This window comes from Sebastes umbrosus, chromosome 8 (assembly GCF_015220745.1).
Source record: "Sebastes umbrosus isolate fSebUmb1 chromosome 8, fSebUmb1.pri, whole genome shotgun sequence".
NCBI lineage: Eukaryota > Metazoa > Chordata > Actinopteri > Perciformes > Sebastidae > Sebastes > Sebastes umbrosus.
In genome coordinates, this window is record NC_051276.1 from 3,218,739 (window position 1) to 3,229,941 (window position 11,203).

Sequence of the window (11,203 nt, forward strand, 5' to 3'; positions counted from 1 at the left end):
AAGGAATGCCAGCAGCCAGTTAGCTTAACTTAGCACAAATGCTGGAAACAGAGGGAAACGGCTAGCCTGGCTCTGTCCGAAAGTAACAAAATATGTTATATATCTCCAAAGCTCACTAATTAACACGAGTCCTTCCCGTGCTTCCTTTATGAAATGTTGCGGTTGTGCAGGGATGCATGGCTTCACATTCAGTCCCATGCACTGAATGTGTTCCAATAAATAATACAGTAGGACAGACCTTCACACACATGAAAGCTGCAAACAGGAATAACAGAGGGGATCAAATATTGAAAAGTCTACGTTCCCGGTGGGGATGATGTCTACATTAGCCTATAGTCAACCGGTAGACATACAAGCTGACAAAGTGCTCATGAAACCTATAGGAGCATAAAGTCCTCCTACAACTCCGCAGAAATCTTTCAATTCAAATTCTTTCTCAGCTATTATGGTCTTTTTAGGTTCAAAAGAATATGTGACAAGAACACAATGACGTCAGTAAAGTGACTGTCGTATAATTATATAACTGATACACCTGAATGGAATGAAGCCATAAAAGCCAAATAAGGAATAGTTTGACAGTTTGGGAAATACACTTATTGGCTTTCTTGTTCATGTCTGTACGATAAATCTGGAGCCTGCATCAGGCGATTATCTTACCCTATCATAAAGTCTCAAAACATGGGGAAAGTTCAACAAGACAATGAAACCTATAGTTTATGGCTGGACCCTGTATGGTCAATGTGATAAATTGTGGCCAAATTGTTACAGGGATAGTCAGCGGTCGTGTCTATGATGTCAATTCCTGGATATTAAAGGTACTGTTTGTAATTTCTTACACTTACACTCTTATAAATCATTGCGGGTCGGTGTCCCATGCGAGCTCGCGTGTGGCAAAGCTGTTCCAACACAAACTACACGGAATCACCAAAACCGCAAAGTTATATCTAGTGAAGCTCGTCTTGCAAAACAGTGTCAACTAATCCTGTTCCAGCCCCCTAACCGAGGCCAGTAGACACAGGGGAGACCGTAACCCTGGTCTCCAGGGCCGGAGTCAATGCTGCTCTGCCTGCTTGCCTTCACTCACACACCGCGCTCGTTCTCACTCTATATCTTGCTCCACCTCTCACGTGCATGCGTGCACACTACACACTGCAGAAGAGTTAGTAGCTCTGAGAATATCTAGTAAATGTACAGTGGACGTTTGTGTAGAAATAACTGCTGCAGCTCCTCCAGACCAAAAGAGGTTTCCCGTGTCTTGTGAAGTGACGGGGCTCCGCAGAGAGAAACGTTATCGTCTCCGACCAAAACTCCGGTGTCTCCCCTGTTCCCTCCGGCCGCGGTCGGGAGGCTGAGGCAGGAAAAGCCAACACTAGGATCAGCATTGATTCATGGAGAGACCTTCGTCTGGTCAGCTAACATTACTGCCAAGCAGCTGAAATATAGAGTGATATTGTGCTTTTAGCTGACGTGTGTCGCCTCACTGTTTTGAGTGATGCCCGTTCATGTCTATTGAGAGCGAGCACAAGCATGAGCAACAGCACGCTGACTTTTGTTGACTTAATGGCCAAAGGTGTCGCTGTTAAAAATTCTTACATAGAGTCCCTTTAAATATTCATCTTCATTTTTCTTAGTGTTCCCAGTAATACTTGTAAATAAAGGGGACTCATCATGCTCATTTCCAGGTTCATACCAGTTGGCAACTCCGGGGTCTGAAAAGTGAAGTGCCTTAAACTTGCATTCTTTCTAACAGCCAGCAGGGGGCGACTCCTCTGGTTGCAAAAAGAAGTCTGATTGTATAGAAGTCTTTGAGAAAATGAGCCTACTGAAAGTTAATTCTAACCTTTTTGGTCTTGGTGCACCTTTGCAAAGGTAGTCGATTAAAATATTTAATTGCGATTAATTGCATGATTGTCCATAGTTAATCGCGATTAATCCCAAATTAATCACACATTTTTTATCTGTTCAAAGTGCACCTCAAAGGGAGATTTGTCAAGTATTTAATACTCTTATCAACATGGGAGTGGGCAAATATGCTGCTTTATGCAAATGTATGTATATATTTATTATTGGAAATCAATTAATAACACAAAAAGATGACAAATATTGGCCAGAAACCCTCACAGCTACTGCATTTAGCATAAAAAATATGCTCAAATCATAAAATGGCATACTCAAGCCCAACTGTAATCTAAAGTTTTATCAATCCAACCTGAGATCAAGTCCAAATTCATCTTTATCTTTAAAGACATTCATCTTTAATTCTTAATGATGTGCAAAATTCTATTCAAAATAATTGCGCTCCTGTTTTGATGTGATTGATGATGTATTCTTTTGCTGAGTGACAGCCCCTTCATTTGCATAATAAAGCAGAAATGCATAAACAAATGTAAAAGAAATGTACGTAAATGATAAAGAATAGAACAAAGAAATAAATAAGGGGTGAATGTAAAGGGAAAATTGTGCATAAATAAATAAATGCATAATACATAAATACATGGTTAAAAATAAATATAAAATAAATAAAAAATAAGTGCAAAAAATAAATAAGAAATAAATGAATACATTTAAAAATGACTAAAAATATATAAAAGGGAACATTAAACGAAGAGTAAATAAATAAGTGAATAATGCAAACATGAAGAAGCAAATTCAAACAGATATATCAATTTATGTCACATTTTATCAATTAATAAATGGCTATATTTCTTTTTAATATTATTTTTGCTACATTTAATGACATATTTATTCATTTATGAAGTAATTTATTTATTTATTTTTTATTTTGGCAGATTCTGTCCTCCATACACATCTTGTTACTTAGTATCTACATATATGTATTGGTACAGATTGACATATCTGTTGTGATTTATATAAGAACAAAATTTCACAAAAAAAATTCAGCATGCATTTGAATCACTTCCTCATATGCATCTGGATATGGAACATTTTATTTTACAGTGGAAAGTTTTGCAGTGTAGTCTTACAAAATAAAACCCAACTGCTTCTATTGGATGACATGGACCTTTTTAATATCAAATCTATCCATTCTCGTTATCAAAAAACAGCCTTGTCTGTAGAAGAAAACTCAAATATTAATACATGTTCTTATGAGAATATATTTCATTATTTGAAATAATTCAATTAAATATTTTATGATCGTACAAGAACAAACTTGTCGATTGGCCGATTGTTTGGACCAACCTTGTTGCATTTCATTGATTATACACAGTTATCCAAACTGAAGCAGAACAAAAACAGAAAAAGTACAATATCAGCGTTTTATTGTGTTTTGACAAAACTGCAAATATTAACCTTCTATGTTTATTAGTCCCCTAGAAATCCATCCCATCATGTGAGATATGTTGCTTCCATGTTGCTGCATGTGGAAGCTGAGGCCTTGGGCAGGAGAATGACCCCCGTTTTGGGTCGTCTCCCAAAGCTGGATCGTCACTCTGCCTGGTACCAACAGAGGCTCCTTAAACTGGGCGGTGATGTTGACAGGAGCTGTGATGACTCCAACCCCTGAGAAGACACAACACAATGAGAAGGTCTGACCAGTGTGGCTCAAAACACTTTTTTCACAGCAGACATTTTGACTTGCCAAAGCAGGAAAAAAACAGAGAAACAAAGAAAATGCCTGCTGTGGAAAAGTCATTTTATCCCTTTAAATAGCAAAAAAAGCTTTCATGTACTGGCTCCGGGTTAAATCACTACAATGTTACATCAACCTATCAATCAGTTTGGTCTTCCCATAAAATCTATTACCTTTGTGCTTTTCTATTTCAGCCAGGCAGATAGACAGCACCCAGAGACTTGGTGTGGTGTGCGATCTGTAGCCAAAGAGCCTGGCCGGTAGAGAGAGGAGTCGATAGGGGAAGTGGTCTGAGAAGGACCATACACTCTGCAGGCCGGTAGTCCTGGGAACCCTGAGCTCTATCTGCTTCACATCTTCTGGAACAGGCTCATCTGGTTGGCCTGTCAAATGACATATGACCAGAAAACAGACGACTTAGGCCTATAACATACTGTGCGTATCAATACCCACTATAATGTATACCAGAAAAAGATTTAGTGTGTCCCAATGCATGGTATGGCTACATTCCAAATCACATCTTTTTACTTTTAGTACGTACTGCGGCTGTCCTTACTAAGTACAATTAGGACATACTACTTGTCATAACATTGCGCCGTGAACTTTGACTCTCTTGCTCATATATCCACTGCACAGAGGATTGTGGGTCAGAAGAGCCAAAAAAACATGCTGGCTTGCATACTGCAAAATGCGACTGGGTGTAGTAGCACATCCTGGTATTTTTTGGCATACTGCATTTGACATACTCTGTATTAAGACATACATCAGACCGGCACATACAGGTACTTCGCAAAAAGTCAAGGCGGCGCCCCCTTTTGGGGGAAAGAAATCTGAAGATCCCATAGACTTCAATGTAATTTTACATGTTTGGATTGTAATTTTGACAAGTCCGTACGCATTCATCTCGTTATACAAATGTTTGTTTTATACACGTCTAATAATTATTTTGCGATCTTGCCTGAACCTGAGCGTTCGCAATACCTTAATAAATTAACGTTGATCGCTGTCATGTCCCTTCAGTCTTTCCCCCATCCAACACAGATATTGTTTATCCAGACATCTCTACATATCTGATTGAATCACGTTAGACTAAGTGTTGTCTGTAAATAACCAACGTGTTAACAGCCAACTGTTTGATCTATAGGCTGAGATTTAGTTGGAGACGACAGTCTGATGCTGCTATAACGTTAATGTATGACTGTATTACTGCAGCAACCTCACACTCAAGCTAACGTTCACAGTTTAACTAGGTTAACCCGCTACACAACAGCTTTTCATAATTTTCTCTCCTGTGACAGCGAGTTTCTTTCCCCCAACGAGGGCACAGCCTCGGTGATGACGCAACGCTGGTCTGGTCTACAGCTTGGAGCCATAAAGCTCCTCTATTATATCTTTTTTAGGACACAGCAGGGAAACAAACTGGAGATCAGGATTTATTGTTGGTCCAACCAACTACGCAGCAGCTCTTCGGCATAACGTTATTACTATTATTGTTAAAAGTTTACTCTGTTACCGTCTACGAGCGACACAGGATTGTTTTCCCCTAAAAGGGGGCGTGGTCATGAGAGCCTACTCTGGATGACGTATTGTCGATCTGATGTATACTAAATCTTTTTCTGGCATACTAAATAGTAGGGTAGTATGGGTATTGGAACGCACAGTAGGTCAAATGCAGTATGCCAAAAATACCAGGATGTGCTACTACATCCGGTCACATTTTGCAGTATGTTTGCACAGTGGATATATGGGCAAGAGGGTCAAAGTTCCAGGTACAACCTGACGAAGTAGTATGTCCCAATTTTATGCATACTGCATGCATTAGTACGTACTTTGTAAGGGCAGCTGCAGTATGTACTAAAAGTAAAAAGAAAAAGTATGCGATTTGGAACGTAGAAGACAATAATTTGTGTTTGTTGTGTGAAAAGGCTGAAATCTAAGTAATCTAAGCAGAAATCAACAGATTGTTGCTCACGTTGGTGTTCACTCTTCAGTAAGAGTCTGCTGGCTTTGTGCAGCTTGTTTTTGGACAGCAGTGTGAGGACGCTCTGCCACACTGGACATCTGGTACGAGAAGTGGCAGACAGACAGATGTCCACCTCCACCCCTGCATCGGTTTGCCGGTACTCCTGGACTCGAACCTGCAGCATGAACGGACCCTTCTTCAGCTCATCAACTGGCTCAAGGGTTTTCAAACTCTGACGCACACGAACCAGACCTGCAAAAGTAATTCACAATCATCACCATATTCTAACCTTTTATTATAAGCACTCAATAAAACATGGGAATCGGGGCAGTGGGAATAATCCAAATATAATGTACTCAACATGTGTGTTCTATTGTGTGAGACATCTGCAATACTACGAGATGGAGCAAACCTAGCAGATTCAGTTTTAAAACTGGAGTGAAGGTACAGATATCATACTACACTAGAAAACCTGAGGAATGCCATGTCATGCTAGCTTGTTGGGAGGAAGAAATAACTCTACAAAGTTAGGCTAGATTTTGGCGAGGAAAAACTGGCATGGCCATTTTTAAAGGGGTCCCTTGACCTCTGACCTCAAGATATGTGAATGAAAATGGGTTTATGGGTACCCACGAGTCTCCCCTTTACAGACATGCCCACTTCATGATCATCACATGCAGTTTGGGGCAAAAACCATGCTGGTTTTTAAATGCAGTTATTTTCGCCCATTTTGAAAATGGTGTATTTGAATATTTCTGCATACTGTGGTCCCTAAACAGTCTTTGAATTACATAAATTGGGTATGACTGTAAAGCTGAGACTCTTGTGGATCCAATGAGCCCAACTGTATTCATGTGTGATGATGTTAGTCCCCATAGTAGACATTTCATTGTAGTGAGAACATTTTTTTATTTGACCTCACTGTATAAAATGACCTGTGGTGACCTCTAGGATAATCACAGCCTCATGAAATTTTACAGCCACAAACTAGAGACCTAGAGCATTCAGAGGATTGATGGCTTTCCTAGCTAGATTGACAATAAGGGGGTTTCTGAGCAGTTTACACAACACAAGTGCTCGCCATCCAATCGCCGAAAAATACAATTCTTGTAGAAATCTCAAAATGTCAAAAGTTTTTGATACCAAATCACAGCATGTCTTTTTCTATGGTGTTCGTCAAGGTCTTGGGGTCTTAATGTGGTATTTTGGAGGGATTATTGATATTTTTTTTTATCAATTCTCTAGTTGTAAAAACAATTGTTAAATTTAGCACCAAATCTGTGTACCAAATGGTGTCAACCCAAAAATTGTTGCAACAACTTATGAAACATAATAGAGCATGGGTATGACCGTCAAACACTTCCATCATTATGATCTAAACCCTTATACACTTTTAAAATGTATTTTAATTAATTAATGAATTCATGTTTATTTCTGATTTATAACTAGAACAACTTGACACTCAGTGCTGAGCTGCATCTCAAATTAATCTTCAAGTTCACAGCTTTCAGATGATGTACACCACTTCTATGTGCTATCTCCCCCTAAAGACCCTCTGTAGCACCTACAAAAAAGACAAAATGGGTCTATTGTGGGTCTCAGAGGGTTAAAGAGACATGCTGAATGTGTCTCATGTCTTACCTGCTGGGCTGAGCCTGAAGTTTTCATCAGTTAGCGCCATAAGCAGCAGTCTGCGGCAGAGAATCTCTGGGAAGCACAGTGGGATGTCTCTATATTCGGTGTCTGGATAATCCCAGCCGTACCCCGCAGCACTGCAGAACCTCCTCAACAGGGGAGTCTCCAGCCTTACAAAGACAAATACACAGACTCAAGGTCGGCTGAAGCCATAGGCCATATAGGCGGTTAAGGGGGCGCTGCCTTGTGCGCTGGACCGCTGATCATCCGCTAAAAATGAAATAAAATAAAAAAAATTTTTTTAAAGTGCTGTTGAGCTCCCTTCTTCATTTCCTGCATTGAGGTAGCAAATGAATGAACAAATTAATAAATAAATACATAAATACACTTTTCACCCTTTTAACTCTCTTTCTCACACTTTTTCATCTGGCTGGCCGCACTTATTTATAAATAAAAGCGTAGATTGTAGTTAAACTGACTAAACATTTTGAAGCCAAAAATATCAATTGTTTATTTATATTATAGTAAATACAGTTACTTATGAAAATAGAAATCTTAATTTTTGTCTTAAAACCATTGTGATGTCTGATGTGTGTTGCGGTTTAAAGGTCCCATATTGTAAAAAGTAAGATTTTCATATCTTTTATACTATAAAGCAGGTTTAAGTGCTTTATAAATACTGTTAAACTATCAAAACACTCAATATACGGAGAAATACACACAGCCCGTAATCAGATATTGTGCGTTTGAAACAAGCTGTTAGGTTTTCTGTCCATTTGTGATGTCACATATATACAATATTTAGACCATTACACTGTTTTAAACGTAAACATTCTAAATGTGTCCCAGTTTATTTCCTGTTGCAGTGGATGTAAATAACATCAGCTGACATGAAGTAATCATGGACAATGGGCGATTCCGTTGCAATTCCATTGAAATTCACTAAAACGGAGCGTTTCAGACAGAGGGTAAATACAGGTATATCCAAGCAGACAGTATGAGGAAAGTAAAGGGGTTTTTTTAACATTAAAGCATGTAAACATGTTTTAGTAGAAACACAAAATACAAGTATGAACCTGAAAATGAGCATGATATGGGACCTTTAATGTGGACCATGCTGAACTCACCTGCAGTTGAGGAGCGTGTAAACGACGTCACTCTTCTCTGTAGCTGCTGGTTGCAGGCAGCCTGTCCTCCGAGTCACAGCTTTGGTCACATATTTGATGTAAAGATACACGAAGCTTGGAAGTCTCTCGTTGAGCACATTTGTTTTCAACAACTTATAAGAACCGTAAATGTGAACATAAAGTAAATACACAGAGAACACAGAGAGCGAGGCAACACAGGAGCTCTGAGCACTCCCCATTACAGCTCTACATCAACTATTACAACACAACACCGCGGGTTTAATGACGTTTAAACATAAAGGCATTAGCACTCTATCACTACATATCATTGACTGTATGTACATTAATTCACTTTTGAAGTCGAGACTATAAAGTGAATACAAACATACATGTCTATGACGCTGTTAACAGTACGGAGAGCGAGCTGGGACAAACTACATACCTTCGAATATTTCCGGAAATGAAAAGCAAACTTTGTGAAAGTTTTTTTTACTTTTTCTTTTCGAGCATTTCAACAACCATAGCACGTATACAAGAGTTAATTTACATGTTTTCCAGTGTATAAATCACAACAATATCTGACAGTTGGCTTCCTTGTGATAGTTATATTATTTTCAGAAAAATGTAAAAACATTTTTTATACTAATATTTCAATCATAGGCAAATGAAGTATTAACTACTCAGCATTTTATTTCGCTATTCAAAAGAAGAGGGAAGTTAACCGTTTTAAATAGCTTCATGTATTTATTTTGAATTACTGTGCTGTATAAATCAGGCCTTAAAGGAGAACTTCGGCATTCTTCAACCCGGACCCTATTTTCCAATGTTTCTGTGTCAAAGTGATTAATAGGCACAACAATTTTTTTAATTGGTCCAGGATTGAGGGAGAACGCGGCAGCCGCCAGCCACTAAACAAGCTGTAATGTAATAATTTGGGGCAACCTAGCACTGTAACTTTACGTCCACTAAATGTTCTTGTTTTTGCCACTGACCGGCTCAGATTGTTAATATAAGTGTCTGACAACATTATGGAAAGGACCCTACAGAGAAATTAAACATTCTTCTTATCTCTCTCTTGATCCGGTCTGTTTGTTATTGTGTGTCCTGCTCGTAGAAGCCTCGCTCAAAAATCTTGCGTCAAATTCACATTGTTGAAATCAGCAAAACATTCAGCCATGACATTGAAAATCTTTTAGACACTAAGCTATGCTTTCTGTACTCCAACACAACAAACACTGACAACACCAGCACTCCTCTCTCCACTCTGACTCAGGTTTCCACCATTCCACCGACAAGTCACATGACACAATAACAAACGAAAAGGGAAGAAAAGCGTTTAATTTCTCTGTAGGATCCTTTCAATATTGTTGTCAGACACTTACAACAATCTGACCCTGTCAGTGGCAAAAACAAGCACTTTAAGTAGACGTAAATTGGTGGCGCTAGGTTGCCCCAAATGATTACATTACAGCTTGTTTAACGGCTCTCTCCCTCAATACTGGACCAGTTTAAAAAATTATTGTCCCCATTAGTCACTTAGACACAAAAACATGGGAAAATAGGTTGAAAAACACCAAAGTCATCCTTTAATAAATATCCTTTGTATTGATGTGGAATATTAAATGATAACATTCATGTTCAGGCTGATAGGAGACATCTTGTGTGTCAAAGAGATCAAATGTCTTCGCAAAAGGCTTCCTGAGGTGATGGAGGTGTTCTCCTGACAGCAGACTGGTTTGTCCCGTCTTCCTCGCTCCTCCTCATCCAAACAGAAGCAGTAGCACTATGCAGACTGCATTCACTGCAATCAACGGCACTGCAGAGCAAAACAAAAAGACAGTAGATGACATGATCACTAACCCTTTACACAAACTGCGTATGTGTGTGTGTGTGTGTGTGTGTGTGTGTAGAGTGAACACCCACCTCTCATCACTGTCCTCACAGAGCGGACAAGGGTCAATAGCTGCACTTTGATGCCTGGTTCATCACCGAAACCTCCAACACTCTGGTCTACTCCCCAGCCAACTAGAGATGGTTAACACACACAGACACACAGATGGAGAGACATGCAGCTTCATTATTATTATTATATAATAATACATAAATCATGCTCTCTTAATACTGTTTCCTTCATTTACAGTAAACCCCTGTTCTTTGTTACTGTTATATTTCTCTTATAGGCCTACCAGTATTTTGTTAAGCCTGTAATGTCTGATTGTTGTACATTGGGTTTGTTAATGAAGATGTTTTAAAAACTATTCAAAGTAGTAAATAGTAGCAAATGTATTATTCATTTGTTATGAAACGTGGACCAGCTCTCTGTCACGCTCCACCGGTCATTGGAGACACAGACACTCTCATAAACGGATAAATCACAAAAGACACATGTGTTTACAGATGTTCTAGCTCACTGTACTAGTTAGTTAGTTAGTTAGCATTAGCATTAGCATTAGCTCACCTATCTGGACTTCACATGACACCTTTAATGGGCGCATACATTTTGAACTACATCCACTTACTTTTACTCAGAAATCTTTCTTCGTGCAACACAGCGACCGCGTTGACGCACAGGATCGCTGCTTGGATGAGAGAGTAGAGAGTAAAAGCCATGTTGTCTTCACAGGGAGCTAGCTAGCTAACTAGCTGGAGGCTAGCTGACACTATTTACTTCTGACGTAGCCTATGGTGGCCGAGGAGGGTCAAATCACACTGACAGACACGCAAGAAGGTGCAGGTTTCTTGTGCATTGTGTTATCTAATAAACAGCAGTGGTGGAGGAAGTATTCACACCAGTCACTGAAGTAAAAGTAGCAATACCACCTATACAAATACTTTATTATCAGCAAAAGTATATCAAGAAGTATTATCAGCTAAAGTAAAAGCATT

The 11,203-nt window shown here is 39.2% G+C and overlaps 2 protein-coding genes across 2 annotated transcripts; both read right to left on the reverse strand.

The window, feature by feature from the left end:
- Positions 1–3,102: 3,102 nt before the first annotated feature.
- On the reverse strand, positions 3,103–8,725 carry si:ch211-12e13.1. The gene is made up of 5 exons (XM_037776778.1): positions 8,318–8,725; positions 7,197–7,360; positions 5,565–5,807; positions 3,766–3,975; positions 3,103–3,522 (listed from the first exon to the last, which is right to left on the reverse strand). Exons 1-5 carry the CDS (start codon positions 8,554–8,556, stop codon positions 3,308–3,310), a joined length of 1,071 nt encoding a protein of 356 aa, XP_037632706.1. The 5' UTR covers positions 8,557–8,725; the 3' UTR covers positions 3,103–3,307.
- A 316-nt stretch (positions 8,726–9,041) lies between these two features.
- LOC119492384 (immediate early response 3-interacting protein 1) lies at positions 9,042–11,036 on the reverse strand. Its single transcript, XM_037776793.1, has 3 exons — positions 10,837–11,036; positions 10,241–10,342; positions 9,042–10,133 (listed from the first exon to the last, which is right to left on the reverse strand). Exons 1-3 carry the CDS (start codon positions 10,925–10,927, stop codon positions 10,078–10,080), a joined length of 249 nt encoding a protein of 82 aa, XP_037632721.1. The 5' UTR covers positions 10,928–11,036; the 3' UTR covers positions 9,042–10,077.
- Positions 11,037–11,203: the final 167 nt, after the last annotated feature.

Bases quoted from the DNA above. Each gene is read 5' to 3' on its own strand.
- si:ch211-12e13.1 (XM_037776778.1), bottom strand. From the start codon at position 8,556: ATGGGGAGTGCTCAGAGCTCCTGTGTTGCCTCGCTCTCTGTGTTCTCT. The intron at 3,976-5,564 runs GTGAGCAACAAT...GTCATTTGACAG, and splicing joins ACTGAAGAGTGAACACCAAC to GCCAACCAGATGAGCCTGTT. The intron at 3,523-3,765 runs GTAATAGATTTT...GTGTCTTCTCAG, and splicing joins TGAAATAGAAAAGCACAAAG to GGGTTGGAGTCATCACAGCT.
- LOC119492384 (XM_037776793.1), bottom strand. From the start codon at position 10,927: ATGGCTTTTACTCTCTACTCTCTCATCCAAGCAGCGATCCTGTGCGTC. The intron at 10,343-10,836 runs GTAAGTGGATGT...AACCATCTCTAG, and splicing joins AGAAAGATTTCTGAGTAAAA to TTGGCTGGGGAGTAGACCAG. The intron at 10,134-10,240 runs GTGGGTGTTCAC...TTTGCTCTGCAG, and splicing joins TGTGAGGACAGTGATGAGAG to TGCCGTTGATTGCAGTGAAT.